General features: G+C 45.5%; 2 protein-coding genes across 2 annotated transcripts in view; both read right to left on the bottom strand.

Annotated features, from left to right (window-relative positions):
• Positions 1 to 2,881: 2,881 nt before the first annotated feature.
• LOC119395407 (apical junction component 1 homolog) lies at positions 2,882 to 12,786 on the bottom strand. The gene has a single exon (XM_037662498.2). The coding sequence runs from the start codon at positions 12,784 to 12,786 to the stop codon at positions 11,593 to 11,595; it is 1,194 nt and encodes a 397-aa protein (XP_037518426.2). The 3' UTR covers positions 2,882 to 11,592.
• Positions 12,617 to 19,748, bottom strand: part of LOC119378894 (uncharacterized) — a 22,428-nt gene continuing 15,296 nt past the window's right edge. The window contains exon 5 of the mRNA XM_037647960.2: positions 12,617 to 12,761. The gene's annotated coding sequence lies outside the window, so the exon portion shown is untranslated. The remainder of the gene's footprint in view (positions 12,762 to 19,748) is intronic.

Below are 19,748 nucleotides of genomic sequence, written 5' to 3'. Positions count from 1 at the left end.
GACGCTTTCGCGGCACCATCACCAGCTCCATAGACGTCAATGTATTAGAACGTCCAAAATTTCGGACGCTGAAGCTATTCCGCGTCCGATTTTTCGGACTTTCTGCCCAAATTGCAGGTCCGAAAGGCATTATTTGAAGCCCCCCATCTCTGCCGCGTCTATCATCTCGTAGGTTCGAACCAGCGGTTTCGCGAGTCGATCTGTTTGTGACGATAGCACAGTCCGAAAGTCAGCTTTGCTGCAATACCAAAGCGTTATGGGGTGAAGCAGACCAGAAATTCAAAGGGGCCGCTATCGTGGCGCCGTGTGGCGATGTTAGAAATATCTAAAATATCTAAAATAGAAAACAGGCCCTTATACGTAGCTTATCTAGATATCACCGGGGCGTATGACAACGTTAATCAGGAAATTTTGTGGGATATATTGAAGGAAGTGGGCATAGGTGACGACTGTGTACAGCTTTTGAGAGAAATATACCGAGAAAATACAGTTTGTATAGAATGGGAAGGAATAAGTAGCAAGGACAGCGTTGAAATTAGCAAGGGGCTGAGACAGGGATGCCCTTTGTCCCCGCTGTTATTCATGCTGTACATGGCGAGGATGGAAAAAGCGCTAGAAGGTAGCAACATTGGATTTAATTTGTCACACAAACAGGTCGGAGCGATGGTTGAGCAGAAGCTTCCAGGTCTATTTTATGCTGATGATATTGTCTTATTTGCGGACAGTCAAGATGATATACAGCGACTGGCAGATATATGCGGAAGGGAGTGTGAGGCTCTAGGACTAGGATTTAGTGCAACAAAATGTGGATTGATGATATTCAATGATCACGGAGACCATACGGTCTTAATACAGGGCCAAAAAATACCGAGGGTAAGCGAGTACAAGTACCTCGGAGTATGGGTAAATGAGGGGGATAGATATATGGAGGTACAAGAGAAAGCATCGGTAGCAAAGGAAAAGAGGAATGCTGCAATTATGAAGCACAGAGCTTTATGGGGATACAATAGGTACGAGGTGCTTCGAGGGCTGTGGAAGGGTGTGATGGTTCCGGGGCTTACATTTGGGAACTCAGTGGTGTGCATGAAGTCAGAGGTGCAATCAGGAATGGATGTAAATCAAAGGACGGTGGGCCGCCTCGCCTTGGGCGCTCACGGGAAGACGACAAATGAGGCGGTGAAGGGTGATATGGGATGGACAGGCTTTGAAGTGAGGGAAGCGCAGAGCAAAATGAGATTCGAAGAGAGGCTGAGGAAAATGAAGAAGAGTAGATGGGCAGAGAACGTTTTCAGGTATTTGTATAGAAAAAGCGTTGACACGCAGTGGAGAAAAAGAACTAGGAGGCTCACCAGTAAATATACGGCTGGCAGTGCGGGCGATATGGCAACAAGGAGCATTAAGCGGAAGGTCAGAGAGGCGGAGAAGACTTATTGGATGACAGCGATGGAAAAGAAGCCGGCTCTGAGTAACTACCGAAAAGGAAAAAACGAAATAAGGAGGGAAAGGTTTTATGATAATTCAAGGGGAAGCGCTCTGTTTGAAGCAAGGTCGGGCTGCCTGAGAACGCGTAGTTATAAAGCGAGATTCAGTAACGAAGAAGAACTATGTACATGCTGCGGGGGAACTAAGGAAACGATGGAACATGTACTGATTGAATGTGGCGATATTCACCCAGGTATACGTGTGGGCACGAGTCTACATGAAGCCTTGGGTTCTAGGGACAACAATGGAAAGCTGAACGCGCCCGCGATAGAAATAAGTAAGAGACGGTTAGAGTATTGGTGGCAGAAAAGTAGAGATAAAGTACAAGAATAAATAATTGGGGGAAAAAAGGTTATTCTGCCTTAAGAGGCAGAGAGATGGACTGTGAATTTATATTTTTTGTTATAATAACATAGATTTAATCAATGTAGATAAGGCATTAGGACAACATGAAACAAGGAAGTTTTTTTTTCTTTTTTTTTCTTTTTTATCCTTCGAGCCTGGTGGCAGACATGTCACCGCCCCGTTATAAAGGGGACGCTCATAGCATCCATCCATCCACGGATAAGCAGCGGAAATGCACGGAGGCATGATGGCGGCAGCTGGCAAACGCGCCAGTACGGCTTAATCGCTGACAACCCTTACGATAAGCATCTTCAGTTAACTGCTTGCTAGTGCACGTGGCCTAACGCAGTTGCATGCGTACTGCACGCATTTAATAGGCGAGAACCCAAATGCGCCGCGCCGCCATTCCTGCTGCCTCTTTGTGCGAGACCGCTAAGTGCGCCGCATAGACGCGTTGCATTCGCGGACGAAACCAGCTCGCCATTGCCGCGCCCGTGTGCGGTCAGGAACTAAGTGCGCATCACGAACCCTTTCATGATAAATGCGTGCGTACGTTACAGCAGCAGTAAAGTGACGGCGTCAGCTTAGTTGGCGATGTGCTGCACACAACTAGAAACGACCCGCTTGATGTGTGTGCGCATGTTTACAATGCGCACACGCATCGGGGAAAGCCGGATGAGTCGTCCGCTCTTCCGCCCCAGTCTTTGCGTTCCGCGTCATCATTTACAAACGCTTCATGCGAGATAGCCATAATCTATTCCGCGCTTTGCAGCTATCAGCGGCGCTCATCACAAGATGCAAAAGTGGCGGTCGGCACGTACGTAGTTAAGCGGGGTTCGCGGCAGGTACCGAATGTATTTGCGAGAGCCTGGGCGTGCACCAAAATGCCTGATAATTGTACTGGGAGGCATTAAAGCTATTTCGGACGTGGCTGCGGCGCTGTGACCACTTGTGCAGAATAAAAAAGCATGAATTTGTTTTTTCGGACTGCCCGATTTTTCGGACGATTTCGCGGTCCCTACGGAGTCCGAAAAATCGGCAGTTGACTGTATTTGAATCCACTCATAGATAAATAATCAAAGGACTGCAAGAAAACTGAGCAGCCAATTGGCTGGTTTGTCACAAGCTGCTAAAATAGATTCAGCTAATCAAAACAGAAGTTTCCAAAATGGATTCATAGTCTTTGCTTTCTATTCTGGCTACTTTGTTCTGAAATTGCTAGGTGTGTAATGTATTTGTCATTGCACAAGGCTGGTAACATTATATTGAGAGCTAACTTTCTCTCCATTGCTATTGAATCCTCAAATGACTAGGCAAAAGAAGCGCAAGTACGTAATTGCTTAAAAGTGTGGCACACCTTGCTCGTCACAAGTTTTGGTGCAGGGTTATAGCTAATACACAGGTTGGTGCTTGTAAGGTATAAAATGATGGTAAGCACGGGTTGTAAGGTTTTCTTTGCTCAAAAGTGGTTTCGAAGAAAGCTTGAAGCTCGGTTTGTGAACACACTAAAGCACTCGAAACATTTTGAGGAGGTCATGGTCAAGCAACACTGGAAAGAGGAAGAAAAAGTTTGACATTCCTGACTCGTGTGTGCCGTCCAACGGCCATCATGCACCACTCACACTAACACAAAATGCAGAATGTGACTCAGTGGGACTGTAGTGGTCGAACAACAGAAGGCAATGAGGCAAAATAGAAATGTGGCTAATTGTTCATTTGTGGTCATTTTTCTATTTCAGTTCCACTTTTTAAAAAGTACTTCTTATATTTAAAAGAAAACCAATGCAGTGAGAAACAGTTGTACTTTTCATAATGACATTGCCAATTTTTAGTTTGTAATTGCAGTGTACATTATGGCACTAATATGCTGCGCTAACTGCAGTCTATGACCTGAGACAGGGGTCTGTGACTGTGACTGGGTTTGTTTGAAGTTTGAAGATGGGAGAGTCAAGTGTGTTCTGGGGCTAATCTAAATGCCATTGGGTACTCTTTAAAAATAACTTCAGCTCTTCAACAACTTGCAAGTAGATACACCTGGTTTCCAGCAGAACAGCCTTCCACTCTTTGGTGTAGCTTCGCCACATTCTTTCCAGCATTGGCCTTAAAAACAGGCAGCAAGAAAATAGCCCAGTTCGATGTATCCCACAATGGAGAGTTTTAGCATAGCATTTACAGTTCACTCAGACCAGTGTGTCCTTAAATGCATACAGCTTCCCAGCAGGAATGTGCACGCACGACATTCGTGCTGGCAGCAGGAGTCTGAACACTGTTGGTTCCACGGCAGAATCAATTGAGTGGGGCATAACAGCATGCTCATTTGACTTTGTTGATTGGAGCCAAGCTGACTGTGCGTAATAAGACACACCTGTTAAAAATGCAAAATCAGTGCACTTCTTTGCACTGCCTGAGAGTAGGCCGTAAATAGTGCTTAGCTAAAGCTGTCTAATCTTTGTGAGTACATCAGTGCCTAACCTTCCTGTGCAAAGTGGAAGCACAGTGGCTTTCACTTCGCTAAGAGTGACTGTGCAAAAATACTTCACCTTCATTCAACATGAACCGTCTTTGCCAAAGAGCTCATAAGCTGATGCAAAGAAAACCAGAGTTGTTTTCAGCTCTTATGGGAGGACTCCCGTAGCACTCGCTGTACTTGATGTCAATCTGAAGGGCATCAACTGGCAGTGTTACAAGAGTTCATACAGACCCTCTCAATCTCGTAGAATGGAAAGTTCTCAAAGAACTACAGCAAAATGAAGAATGGAAAAACTTTCCAAAATGACACAGACACAAGAGAAACACAAACTCAATATATGTACACTCTACGTATATCTAGACATCTCAGATCATTAGCCCATATTGTGTTGTTTTGTATTTGTCTTACTCTTGTGTCATCAATTGTCATCCTGCAGATTTATCCATTCTTCAGTCACACATATACAGGCCCAGAATCATCCCTCCTCACACTAATGGACCTGACAAAAAAAATTACCATTTTGCAAAGGCTGAACGTGGTAACTATGTAAAGCCAATATGCCTATTTAGTGAATACCTAGCTGAATCCAACAAAAGTGCACACAGTTTCTCAGCCCTTTGTGACAACTTTATCTCATGCTAAACATTAAAGCAGGGAAAATTAGCTGGAATGCACACAGGATACAAATGTGTGTTGTAAAATGTGCAAATGCCATTGAAACAACAGGGTGATCAAAAACACAATACTACACATAGACATCGTACCTCTTATACAAGGCACACATCAAAAAGTGGCTTTGATACAACTAATAAAGTTGATGCCTGCAACAAGTAATTGCTGTAATAAGTACAACATTGCCAAAGGCAGACTGATTTCTACCCGACAGACTTGGAACACTCTTGACAACTTAACGTACCTATTTTGTTGATGCGTTTCATTAGCCGAATGAACTAGGAGGCGTCTTGTTCAAAACAAGTGTTCAAACAGCTTGAGTGTTGTATCAGAAGAGATGGCAAAAGCATATATAGGTTGATTGGTGCACTAGTGAACAATTAATGAGTGCCTCAAAAAATAATACTACTCATATTACACACTGCAAACATTGACTGTCACTTCAACCACAAGGCAAAAATGTGCTCTTATACAACTGGCAACTTTGATCCCAGACTCAAAAAGGAACAGTCAAAAAAAGTGTTGTGCTTAACTAGCAAACACTGTGTGCCAACACATATTCCCATACGAGGAACTACAACACCATCACACTTTGGCTGCGATTATGATTGACATATATATATTTTTTTTTTCACAAGGAAAAAACCACAATATTGGAAATGACAAACATCACATATCTTTGTTGAGAATGCTACCGTATTTGGCACCAAGTTTTCAAACCACAAGGTATACGGAACGAGCTTCCCCTGCCTGTGAAGTTCTCTATGAACAGCATTCAAGGTGAACCATGACTCCTTCCGTCACAACCACTAGGCTTCTCTATCAGCACCACACGGATGGTTTTTGTCTACAACTCAATGGCCACACCATATACAGGTGGATGTAGCCACTTAATGTGCAATTACTGTGCCTCTATCATTGCAGCCACTGTTTCTTCATGCTGGCATTTTGTGCACTGGTGAGTTTCTCCAGTCTGGTGGGACATAAATCTGGTAAGAAAATCCAGCGTCATCTTTTCACCAAGTCTGTGTAGTGCTTTTTCTCTTTGAGTACCACATACCATTCTCAAACATACATATGTGCACGGAACAAGCATGACAAAGCTTTATATGTCACGGGAGCAATGACAAAACACAGTATACAAGATGTTTCTTATGCAGATTTACCTGCATCCAAACGCAAAACACAAGCTGTTTCTGCTTAGTGGGACACTCGTGACCACTTTTAGGTTTTGGCATTTGATACCGCATCTGTTTACTGTGACGAAACTTTCCTCTTTTGGCACACGTGCAATCTTTGGCCACCAGAAAGTCAAATGTTGATGAAACTCTATAACTTTAATGTGTTACTTTCTGCCTCTTGCAGACTTACAGAAGAAATGCGAGTCTTCCTCTTTCACATACCTGTACTAGTGCAAAAATCAGCACGAAGGCACAGGTGTTAATTTTTTTCTCTTCACAATCTTATAGCCAAACTTTCTGGAGGCAAAGATGTTGCTGTATTTTATGTAAATACATATTCTGATTTCAAAGCAGGTCACAAAATGGTCACTAGTGATTCAATGTACATGGCGTGTCCAGAAAGTAGTAGGACTGAATTAAAAAAAACATTTATTCACAACTCTGACATATCAATAGTTTTCAAGATATGCCTCTTCTGCATCAATACAGTGTTTCCAGCAACTCTGCGAATCACTGAGGGCTCCCTGCAATGCAGAAACCGGAATGCTCTTGAGCACGCTCGTTATGGCCTCTTGAATGGCGTGGACTGAGCCGTGGTGCCGTCCTTTCATAACCCTTTGCCGACGGGGGAAGAGGAAGAAGTCTGAAAAAGTGACATCAGAGCTGTAGGGTGGCTGGGTAAGCTTTGTGATGCCATGCTTCATCAGGAAGTCCATGAGAGGAATGTGGATCGGCGCATTGTCGTGATTTTTTGCTGTGGAAGGACGTCCTGACCATTGCTCGTCTTCAACTTGCTCTCTTCCTTCCCGAAACAATTTGTGCCACTCAAAAACACTTGATCGACCTATGGCATCACTCCCATAAGCCATCTTGATCATGTCATGGGTTTCACACGCCATTTTATCCAGTTTGAAGTAAAACTTTGTCGCGTAATGCTGCTCTAACAAAATTCATTGTGGGGATGACAAGGCACCTTGATAGGGGTTCACCTTAAACTCGGTCTACACTCCGTGAAGGCTTGGAGACGACTGGCGACTGGTGCGCTCGTAGCTAAGTCCCTCCACCACCCAACCAGCACAGGAACATCCCCCTCCTTTACCAAGTTTTGGCGGGAAAAAATCAGTCCTACTACTTTCTAGACAAATCCTGTATTTACACAGCTGATCTATGATTTATACCTTTTTATTGATAATTTCCTGGGATCATGATGTACTGAAGCAAACACAATAACAGGGCATATGTGCAGCATGTGGCACCCCAGGATGCTCTTTGTGAATGTTTAGCAAAAGAGCTCATAGCCAGAAGCAAAGCAGCATATGCATTCAAGTGAAACATATCCTGACTGTGTAGATATCACAAGACATGTGCAGGTTTTGAGTGAGAGCAATGGTTATTTACAACAGCGGAATTCAATCCTTAAGAGGCCTGACCAACCAGCTTCCAGTGTGACATAACTTTTGAGAGATAGTGCACATCACAAAGATGCTGCGTTCTGCCACACTAGAATGTTCTAGCCAATATGAGAATTATATACCAGTGCAGAGCAATCTTATACTTTACCTGTGATTTTCAAATGGTTATTTCTGGTGTTTGGAACACAGGTGCAGTCAACGTTTCACATTGCCATTGATTACTGTTGTCAGTCTAAGCAATGGTGTTAATTTTAACATAGTATGAGGGGGGACCAAAAAGTAAGTAGCATATTTACTGAAGTAGAAGAGTAGATAATACTGACCCATGCCACTACGTGCACATACACAGTATTGTCGACATATAGTTGGTCAAGCAGTACCCGTGTGAAAAGTTTTGTCTTTTCGCAGGGGCACACCACTGCTTTCGTTTGAAACTCAGTCGCCATGTTTGTAAGTTTTTGGACAGTGGATATCAAAAGGCAATGTATGCGTATCACATTCTGTTCTCTCTTGGTAAATGTTTTTATTTCATATAACTTATTAACCTTATATTTGTACGAAATGGTCAGGCAATCAACGAGAATGTTTAATTTGGGGCAGCCAGACAGCTTTACGATGAAGTTTGTAGAAAATGCTCCCATTTGTGGTAGTCAGACAGGTGGTTTGTACACCGCTTCATGGTGCACTTCCTGACAAAACTGTGATGCTGAGGCCTTACCTTAACCTCTCTGCTTGCTGTCTCTTGCCCCTTGCAAGTTCTTTTCTCCAGTACTGAAATAAGAGCTTGAAGGAAAGCATTTACAAGATGTAGAGGACATGAAGAAAGTAATGGATGTACAGAGGGCCATTAGAATGCAAGAGCAGCTGAACGATCTTGAACAATGGATAGCACATTCAAGAGAGTGTAGTTTAAAGTTAATGTTTTGAAATATTTGAAGAAATATGCAAATTAACATTTCTTTATTGTCTTTACTTTTTTGTCCCCCCCCCCCAATATACTGTATTTACGAGGTGCAGAAAATCAGCTGAAAGATAACTGTGCCTTTACATCATTAAAGGTAGACTGTGGTGTAACAGGTTGGGTCAAGTTGCGTGCTATATGCTGAGAGAAGAGGGCACGTTTTGATCGTGTTTACTTTTTTCAATGCTAGGGACACACTGTGTGTATGCTGACCATAATGCATGCCAAAGAAGCATTTGTCAAATAAATTATTTTTTCAGCATACGAGAAAAGTAAGCTGGATAGGTCAATGCATTATCATGAAGTGATTAACGGGGCAGTGAGAACGTTTAGAGAAAAGTGGAAAGGAGCACATGCACACAGATCCAGTGCTTGTGTTAGGTTCCTCACTTTCTCGCTTGTCTTTACTTATAGTAAATAGTCATATTTAAATACACTTCTCAGCTTTAAAGGAGCAGTAGTGAGAATTTCTGTGCAGTCTTCAATTTTACGTACATACATCTGTGACTGCTATGTTTTGTGGCATTGAAGTACAGAGATTTCTCCATGTGCTTACGCAACTCTTCGCATATATCAGGCATTTCATTGGCTGTTGCACACACTGAAGCCTATCCTTATACTTTCAGTGGCCTTGGGCCATGTCGTCCTAATGCGAGCCACCCTTCTCTGTATCCCCAAGTGATGTAACGTCAGTTTTGCATTGTAGTATTTTATAGTTTTGCACACTGAAGAACATTTTTACCTTTAAATGGCCCCTCACCTGCAGTTAGAAGCAATTTAACTGCCCTGTCATTACCCGCCAAGAGGTGCTCTTTTCTACAGCCCGTCATGTGGGACACCCCACCCAGACGCTATGCCATGCTTCCTTGTGGGCCTTTTCGTTACATCAAGTAACAAATATGACACCCCATCCCCATCTAACCCTTCCCACGTTCTTTCAACTTCCCTCTCCACAGACGCTGAGATGTGCTCCCATTAGGGCTGCAGAAGTTAGCGTGTTCCGCTTCCCCACCTCAACGTCAACTTTCGTAGAGCTTAGCTTAGTAGTAGTGGTTTGAAGAGAGGAAGGACACTTATTTCTGCAACCTATCAGGGAGCACGGCACAGTGCCGTTGGGAAAAGGGGAGCGAAAGAGGAGAGTGGATACGTCACCTTCTTGAGAAATTGGTACAGTCAAACCCACATTTATCGAATTCAAAAAAAAAGGGGGGGGGATTAGTTCGATATATTGTATAATTTTATGTAAAGCTTTTAAAGAATTTGCCGTATATTGAGTGCTAACTTCGGTATGCAACATGGCTTCACGGCACCACTTCACGGCATTGCAGGGAAGGAGGTTTCACAGCAATACGCAGACAGTTTTTTTTTTTTTCTAATTTTCCTGCGGTTTGCAGTTGGGGGTGCGGGTTATATGCAGAGGTGAGTGATACGCGAGAAAATACAGTATCAATGTAAGCAACGCCTCAATATCTTCATACGCAGCTCTGCATACTCATCGAGCGCTTAAAGCCTCTGGTCTTCCTTGGCACTTCTCGCGCTCCCAAATGTGTGCATGAAAGCCTCCTTCCGCTAGAAAAAGCCAACCTCCTGTTAGGGAAAGCCAACTTCTTGGCGTGTTTCGTGTTCTGTCTGTGTTTGCTCGCGATGTAGCCGTAGGTTTTCTCATGAATTGACATCAAAACATTGTTGTGTTCAAAAATAACTCGATATACAGGATAATTTGATTTATCCGAGTTCGATATCTTCTTGTTTGTACCCACGACACCGAGCGCCCAGGCTGGGGTGCCTCTCTCCCAATGAGAAAAAACGGTGGGTACTCGGCGGCAATGCCTCACCTGGCAACCGCAAGCGCACCTTCCCTGCATTTGGCGTGTACCGGAGCCGAAAGACCGCGCATTCTCCTCATGACGGGCCTAGTCTCCTTTCTGTTTCCGTCTTTTCTTTGCTGCACCGCGAATTTCCAGTGGCATTCCGCTTTGGATATATGTAATTAACCGAAGTCACGTCACGTGGTCGGTGACGTTGCAAGCAGTGCGTTTGCACGGACCATTTGTGTGTGCGACCTTTCTCTCGCTCGCAATGCATCAAAAGGAAGGGCGAATGGCCGTCTGATTTCGACCGTTTTCGTGCCAAGCTAGTCTCATACTTTTCAGGCGCTGCGCCGTGCTCTGTAAGTATGTTGCAGAATTAAGCACCTATGCGCACTCCCAACCCGCAATCAAATCACCCTACTTTGCAGATACTATCGCCACCGCTTTCCGTAGCGCGCTTGTCCGTGCACGCGTGATTTCCAAACCTTGTGAGGGGCCCTTTAATTAAAGAAACCCTGAAACGATTGTGACGACTTTTCTACAAACCAATTAAACGTGTTTCATGGTTCCTTCGGGTTACTGACAGACCGATTTAAGCGTTATGCGCAAAGTGTGTAGCTCGTGCGAAGCGTTTGTACAGGAGGAGTAAATGCAAGTGGCTGGATACTATTGATACTATATGTCGCGGCACCTGATGGCGTGGAGATCAACCAAACACGGAGCACGATCTCCGCAATCTACGGCGCTCCAGCGGTGGATCACTGAAGACGCTACTTAGTCCCGACTGCTCGGCGATGAAGTTGAGGAAAGCACGGCAAGGAGGAGGGAGGCCTATTGGCGCCGAGTTATGCTCCCGCAAGGGCGCAGAAAAGAGCTCAACCTCTCCTTTTCATCAAGAACCAAATGTAGGGTAACCCTAGCCCCATTGATACAAGGTGTCTCGCTTAAATTGTAATGGGAAAAATTGGCTCTGGTTGTAGCCTATAACCGCTTAAATAATTTCCAAAAACCATTTCAGGGACCAATGGTGATATGTCCTTGTGCAAAGACAAGCAAAAAAAAAACCTATTCGTGCTTTACCTTGCGCAAAACAGACTGCGATAGCAAGTCTAATTGTTCAAGCTTACGCATAATATTCCTCACGCTGTCACCTCATTACGCATTTCATGGTGTCTCCCCAGAGGAGTAACAGATATACTATGACCGCTCGCATCAGTCGTAACACTTCACCGCATATTGAGAGATGTTCATTGGCCCGTTAGAACATCCAGCGCTTTTTAGCTTTGACAGCTGCAGCACTCCGTGTACCCGCCATCCTGTCAAGCAGCTCCTGATCTGCCAATGGCAGCACAACGCACATGAACACCTGACCCGAGCGGGCGTCCGTGGGGAACATGCACACAGGCGAGAACATCTCTCCTGTGTCCACAAATGCGCGTATCTTGGCGTACAGCTCTGGATAGCAGGCACTCAGGTCGACGCCTCTGATTTCCAGCTGTCTGGCGACGTGGTGCAGCCCTTGCAGGCGCTGCTTTTGGGGCGGCAGCAGGCCGTTTGATCCCGCCATCACCGGCGACGCTACTGGGAGGATGAGCGTCTGCACATCGTCTTCGGGAAGTGGCCCGCTGAGCCTCAGTTTGACCGCCTTGACGACCATCTCGCGCGAGATAGCTCCTGCTCCGGAGGGCGTGACCGCTTCGTACGTCACACACACGGCGACCAAGAGGACAAACTTGCGCTGGGGATCGTACTCGTCACACAGGGCGCGCACGCGCGCGTACACGCGGGCTCCCATGTCGTGCGGTTGGAGGTCATCGCGAGCGACGTAGAACATCTGTCCACGCACGCCGGCGTCGCTCCAGCCACGCTCGAGGAACTGGGCGGCCCTCTGCGCTCCCTGAAAGACTAGTCGGATGACGCCGCGGCCGCGGGAGAGCAGGCCGCGCTGGGCGCACACCGACAGGTGCTGTCGCGATACCTGGTCCAGCCGTATCTTCTGGAGCACCTCCTGGCACAAATTAGAGATTCGAGTGAGCGCGCAGCGCTTCGCGTCGCGGTGCCGGTTGCGGCAAGCGCGGCTGCAGAAATAGCCGTAGCAGGTAGGGCACGTGTGCACTCTTATCTTGCCCACGCCCGTCTTTGGGAGTGGCTTCTGGCAGTCGTTCCACTGGCAGCGCAATGAGGCGGCAGAAGCGTCCGTGGCGGAAGCCTTGTCGCCGCCAGCCGCCGCGCCGCGGGGACCGACGGTAGCGAATGATACGGACTCCTGGTCCGACGTGGTCGTTTCGGTGCCGTAGCTCTCGGTCGCCGTAGAACTCACGTAGAAGCCGGGCGGCGGAGGGTTCTCGGAATCCGAATCCCCGTCACCTGTCGCGTCGAACGATCTTCGTGCGTCATCCGCGTGGCGTTGATCTCTGTCCGGAGCATCTAGAGGGCAGTTTCGGAAGGACATGAGGAACAAAATATAAGATGATCGTGTTAGGTGTCGTCGAAAGAACTCGGTGCCGTAAACTACATATTTCAAGGCATAAGTCGCGGAAAACGCGTACATCCTGCACCTGGAAATTATGGCCTATAGCTGCATGCGCTTTCCCAAGTTTTATTTCTTCTGAGCGTTTAATACAAAAGAAAGAGAAGCTGCACTGATCCCAGCAACACTGGCCGCTTTAGACCCGGGCAAACTAGCACGAATGCCCTCGCATTCTTCAAAGACAATCGCATTATCGTGAATTAGTTCGTAACGTGCAGCTTACTCAGTCATTGTCAGGCAATCCAAGTATATTTTGTAATTTTATATGCTATTTTGTTCATGATCTTATCGTTTCTTTTTTTTTTTTCTTCATTGGACACCAACTTGGATTGTTTTTGAAGGCCTTATTATCAGAAACCTCGGCTTTCACTCCTGAATTTCTTGCATGTTCAGATGAGCATATACGTGGCCGGAACATGGCATTGCACTTGCTTCCCTGTTCGCCAGCAAAGGATAATCAGAGCTAGAGTTACTGTATATATGCTACCTTTAGGTAGCATGTAGCATATACAGTAACTCTTGTCAGAGCGAAACCGCAGCACTTTCTGCGGAGGTCGGACTTCGCTATGCCCAGAATTTCGTTAAAATGTTTATCTTGCATCTTTAAGGTTAAAACTTCATAATTTACAAATTTTCGCAAGAAATTGGATCGTCATTTTTTTTTTTTTTGCGACTAGCAGCACCACCTTACGTTTTGCGTGGTATGAAATATACCTTGCACGCACCTGCTCGGTGCGTGCACAAAAGTTAAGCTGCTGCTGTTGCTCCCACGTCCTCTGAGCGCGCCGTCGGGTGTCGCGGCACATGATTGTGAGCCAGAGCCACGTATTGGCTCTGTTGCCAGCAATTAAACTTCTGTTTCCTGTAGTACTATAGACGTACTGCAACATTCTAAATTGCGACATGGCGATATACGCTAGGTGCTACAAGGGAAAAGCGAACACGAAGTAAACGGTGGTCTTCCTTCATGGGAAAGGGGAGAAAATCTTTTTCCACCACAAGCTGCAGGCCAGGCACGGACTAGACTAGCACCTAACTGGTCACACTAGTCGGCTACATCTGTGCGCGAAAATAATCGTGCAGGTGATATAAAGGCGTCCTCGGTGGGGGAAAAAAAAAAAGCATATATTCAGTTTTGCCAGAAGACCAGTGGAAGGCACTGCTGACTCCGCGGAATCTTGAGGACCAGGCCCCGGGATTTCGTGACGGCCGCCCGGGTCCTGTCTGTATTCGGGTGTCGGCTACAAGCCACAGCTACTTGTTATAAGGAGGTCACGCACCTATGGTCGAAGAAAACGTGCGCCAGGTCACAAAATAAAGTTTATCTCTCTCTCGCCTGTTTTGAGGAGGTCCCGGCACGCACCCCCTAAACACGTAAGGCTCCATTGCAACAAAAAGCAGATCGGCAAACAATAGTAAAAAAAACACGAAAACATTTGTAATCTTGGTTAAATTGAACTTCACGAGTCGCCCGTCATCATTGCATTAGAGGAAGGGAAAATGCCAGAAGCCTTCCGCGCTTTCAACTTTGCCACAACCATCACAAATTGTCATTCGTGCTTTCTGCTGACGAACCAGGGAACCAATGCACCCGGCACATTTTCAATTTGACGTACGAGGCAGTGAAACTCTGTGTACACGAGGCCGAGAGGACGCCCTAAGCTAACGGTCTTTCTTTCTTTTGTTTCTTTGTTTGCTTGTTTCTTGTCTCCTCAAATACTCTTGCAATACCTTTTATTCTGGCGCAAAAAGGAAACCCGAGGAAAACGTAGCGCCCACATTTCCACGACCTGTGCTTGTAGAGGCAAAACAGTGACATCTAAACAGTCGCCGCGTATACACATTTCACCACATAACCCGTAAAAAGTTAAAGAAAATCTGCTGAGCGCCTTTTTTGTTGTTGTTGTTGTTTATAACGCCCTAGATCTTTTGCATTTCAGTACTCGAAATACGTGTAATCGCTACGGTACGCAGGCGATCCAGCGATCTGATCTTTTTTTTTCTTTTTTTTCTTTTTTTCAGAGAGCAGTGGAGAGGCACCTATGTCATCTGCAAAGTTCTTGAGCCATTCGCATATGGGTAGAAAGCGGAAACAATTCGTGACTAAAGGGCCGACAGCAATACATCGTGTTTAACTCGAATAAAAAGTGACCCCAGCAACCGGCCCCATTACTAATCCTTATCTTCAAGCCCCCTTCCGCAGATCCAATTTACTATAAGTTGCATCAGTGGACAAATGCCGTTTAGTCTGCGTGAGTTATTTTTATGTGCTGGAAAGAGCATTCTGTATGCATCGCGCGGCCACACGAGAATGTTATAGCGACATAGCAGAACGCCATGCAATATATTTGCGAGTTGATTTGTTGCTGAACGAGCAGCAACTCTTGTAAATAGATGGCCACTGCTGCTTCTGTCTTACTACTGGCAGCCTTATAAGCCGTTCAGCCAAGCTAAGCAAAGCATCTGAGTGAACTGGCGCTGTGATCGTGTGAGGCGGTCACAATTGGTTCAGCCCTGCTCAAAGCAGGCAGCAGGAAGCAAACGGACAGACATGTATAGGACAGACAGTGGTGATGACGCTTGCACATGTTTCAGCAGGCACGTCAACGAAAACGTTCCTCACGCACCGACGCTTTTTTTATGCCAATCGAACGACACAGATGTACGCACGTTACGTAAGAAAAATAAATTATAAACTAAAAATAGGTACACCGAAAAACGAAACTATAGCCCAGAGAACTATATACGTATCACGACGTCAACTGATGACAAGCCGTGTGCAATCGTGGGTGCGACAAAGTGCGCATGCCTGCGTCGTGTGTTCAATGCAGATGGAGAAGCAACTGTGCCATGCAGACACGACGCGAGAGCAAGACCTCCCGACACTTTACTGACCTTCCAGCAAACTACTTTTCTTTTTCTTTTCGCGAACGCCTTTAACAGAAGCACTAAGCGAATCGGTTCGAAATGGTAAAGTACTATTTCAAAATTCGTCGTGTTTTGGCAGAGAGTGGTTTATTACAAACAGCGAAAGAAAAAAGTGCAATACAATTACACTTTTTTTTTTAAGTTTTACGGCCATACCGCCGCGCCGTTGACATCGCCAATTTGAAAGTCTTTTTCTCGCTTTAGTGCCGGAAGTTTTATCGAACCTTACTGGGTTGAGTGTCCGGTCCATTTTGAATGCGATGCAGTTTGGGCTGTCAAAATCCATGTCTTGATGGGAAGCTGGTGCAGGAAGTTCGTCGCCACCAGTCTTTTCATATTCACATAATTTCTCGCTATCATTAATTTTTTTCCTGCCGCAAGAGCATAATTATTAACCAAGTTAATCGTGATGCTTCCCTTCACGAAGCTTCCAATAAGCCATGTTTTTCTGCATGTGAATTCTCGCGCATAAACATTTGCCTGCGCGCTCAGTAAACAGCATTCCTGCAGGATGCGTTCGTCGCTCAATGAAAAGCTTCACCTATACTCGGTTACAACCTAAGAAACCTAATGTCGACCTAAAACCAGCTACAAAAACGAGTGTCTGTATAGGGGAAGTCAACTGCCTGAAGCACTCGAGAAGTGCTTGACGTCAAGAAGATGAGTAAGCACTATTGGATGGAGCATTTATGCAAATTCTCTGTGGGGACGTGGGCAGAGTTGAATTTTTTTTGTCATGTTGTTACCGACCGCCTGACTCTGTCGAAGAGTTGTTTCCACCGCGCTCATCATGCTGTCATTAGTATACGCCGTGAATCACCTACAGCTATAGAGCGCGCTGAAGATAAGAACAGTGGGCAAATTTTCCACATATAACTTTCGGCAAAAAATCACTAGAAGGAACTCGAGCGGATTTGCCTAATATTCCTTCTTATGCTTTCAGACGCTTTTTATTATGTCCCGTCTTTCTAAGAATTTTTTTTTTCTCCCTGTACGATCCATATGCTACCAGCGTAGTCGCGCCATTTCTTTTGGCATAGTTCGCGGGCTTTTCAGAACATTTTTTTTTATTACTGATCCTACTTCGAGGTGCGATCTGCCGCGGTGGTCTAGTGGTTATGGTGATTGACTGCTGACGCGAAGGTCGCGGTATGGTGGCGTTGTCGCGGGATCGAATTCTGGACGCGGCGACCGCATTTCGATGGAGGCAAAATGCTATAGAGGCCCGTGTGCTTAGATCTAGGTGCACGTTAAAGAAACCGAGGTGTCCGAAATTTCCGGAGCCCTCCACTACGACGTCTAGGGTTGACCTCTCCTCCTCCTCCTCATAACCATATGGTGGTTTTGGGACGTTAAACCCCAGCAATTGTTTATAATACACCGAAGTGCGATAGAGGGAACTACCTGAGAATAAAAAAGACGTTGCGACGCAAGAAGCACTTAAGGACGGGTGCCCGCGGGTTGCTCAGAACTCGTTATGCATAAGCCATAAGTTCGCAATTCAACTTCGATGCCAGAACACAAGCGGAATGCTGTCCATGTGGTGTTCAATGTATGCATCGCAGGATTCCCTTAGAGCGCGAAAAAAGAAAAGAAACGAACCACGTAATAAAATATTACATGACAAGAACTTCGCAGCGTGTTTTTGAGCTCGATTTTATATAACTAGAACCTTTAAAATATGGCATACTCGCTGTAGAATGGGTGTTTACAATTTTGCTTAAGTAAACTTAACTATCTGATTGCACTTAAGAAAAAAAGATTGAGCAACTAAAGACAACTGCGAGAACTGTACCGTTGGTCTTATTTGCCTGATTCAGTATGCTGTCGGTGTCATGTGTACGCATCAAAGGCTTCATTTAGAGCACAATAAAACGAACTACATCACAGAGAACGACGTAGAAGAAGTTTGTGGAGGGCTCCGAATTAATTTTTACCACCTGGAATTGTGTAAAGCATGGGCCTCAATCTTAGCAGACGGCTGTTCTTGCTTAAACCTCGAGTTTAGCAGTGCGTACGTTATACCATGCTAGCGCCAGGTACTGGAATAACTTCGTAGAACGTTTCTGAGCACGGTCACTTCGAATATGAAATTTGCCTTATAAGACTGATATTTACGATTCTAAGTAAGTAAACTAAACTATAGTCGCATACAACTTCAGAAGTCTGCGGCATTTCCTCCTCCGAGACGGACGCTTGCGAGCCTGCACCAATGGGCGCGCACTCAAGACTGACGTCATGAGCCGGACGGCCGGTGACTCCGCATTTGGAGAGCATTGCCGAGTGCGTAAACGGCACTATTTCTTTAGTTGCGGAAGCGATCGATCGGCTGCCGTACTTCGCACATCTGGGCGGGGACTCTCCGGACTGCTTGGGTTGTATCCGACTATAAATAGCTAATTGTTCTGAAGAAAGGATTGTTTGAGTAACTAAGGACGACTGCGAGCAATATACCGTTTGTCTCATTCGCCTAATGCGCGCTGCTGTATATTAAAAAAAAAAAAAGGTCATTAGTTCGAACTCGTACAAGACAGAAGTTTTACGCGGCAAAATTAGCGGTCGATTTTTTATTTCGGCTTTGCGTGCGGCACTTTGCTGGGTGGAAACTTGGAGCACACTAGCTTGGGAGACTAACAGATGCCGACGCGTTATAGTATGTAGGACATGGCATAAACAGATCGGCCGAAGAAGGCCACCATGCTCACCAAGGCATTGACCAGGTTAAGGAGATACAGTATTCAGAACGCAGTTCCACCGGCTGGTTGCGTAACAAACCGAAATTGTGCCATTTGAAAGCACGCACGGTTTGAATAACCCACGGTGCAGTTTTCGTAGGATAACGATTGCATTTATTTCTGCAATATAATCAAGGCGTTAAGTTGGAGGGACATCAATTGAACAAGAATGTTTAGTTGGCTAGTACTGGTAAATTACGCTTTTGGACTTCCCAAAATCTAAAATCTCAGTGTGAACAGATACTGGTTAAATGAAAATTTAAAAAAAATGAAATGATGAAAAATGAGCTTCTCACTGCTTCATCTCATTTGGTTAGCGCATAAGTTCCTGCTTCGAAATATTGAATAATTTGATGATAAACAAGAATTACATTGCTTTGAGGATGAACCGTACAAATACTAATTCAGTTTATTATCTTAAAGGACCCCTTTTTGAGGGGAGTTTTGAACCGAATGCCGTCGAATGGTGAGTATTCATTCGGCAGGTTATGAAACCCTGCTCCGAGCGCTCGCTCCAATCAACTCTTTCACCGCTTTGCCTCATGTCTGGCATGCAAGCCATGAAGCTACAGTCTCAGGCTTTCATTCGTTAACGCAAAACGACATCTGCGACATACAGAATGCGGACAGTGTGCGGTGTAGCACGCACTCCATCGCGGCGGCAATCTCTTCTGTCTCTCTCTCTCTCTCTCTCGCTCGCTGTGTTCCTCGTTTCTTTCTTTCCTACTTTCTTTTTTTTTTTCAGTTTACGAAAATCTGTGTCACCAGCGGCTTGCGTGGAGCTTCGATCGCGACCAGTGATGCTTTTTCCTCAGCACACATCACAGCGAAATGGTGGCACCGGAGGGCAATGCGTGCTGATTGAAAGGCTTGATGATGCCGATCCGCCAAGATAAAAGCGCGAGTGGGAAATTCGCGACGTCAAGAATGTTCAGCCCCTTAGGGCTATAGATGAGCAATATTTTGACGTCATGTTCACACTGCCAAGCTTTAAGACCGCGGCTTTCTTGTGACGACAAACGCGTTTCGCCAAATCGAAAGCATGGATACATAATGAACCAGTGCTGTTCCCATTTCCTTCGCTAGTCATACGTTCGCTGAAAGGAAGCAGCTTTGCTGGAAAGTTTCACTGAAGCGTTAAGAGGTCGAGTGTATGCCGTGGACAACATAAGCCCACACGCGCCACAAGCAGAGCGGACACCGATAGTGCAGAGGGTGTAT

The sequence above is a fragment of the Rhipicephalus sanguineus genome, chromosome 1 (genome assembly GCF_013339695.2).
Source record: "Rhipicephalus sanguineus isolate Rsan-2018 chromosome 1, BIME_Rsan_1.4, whole genome shotgun sequence".
Lineage (NCBI taxonomy): Eukaryota > Metazoa > Arthropoda > Arachnida > Ixodida > Ixodidae > Rhipicephalus > Rhipicephalus sanguineus.
The sequence above is the reverse complement of the archived record's forward strand: the minus strand, read 5'-3'. Positions and strand labels throughout refer to the sequence as shown.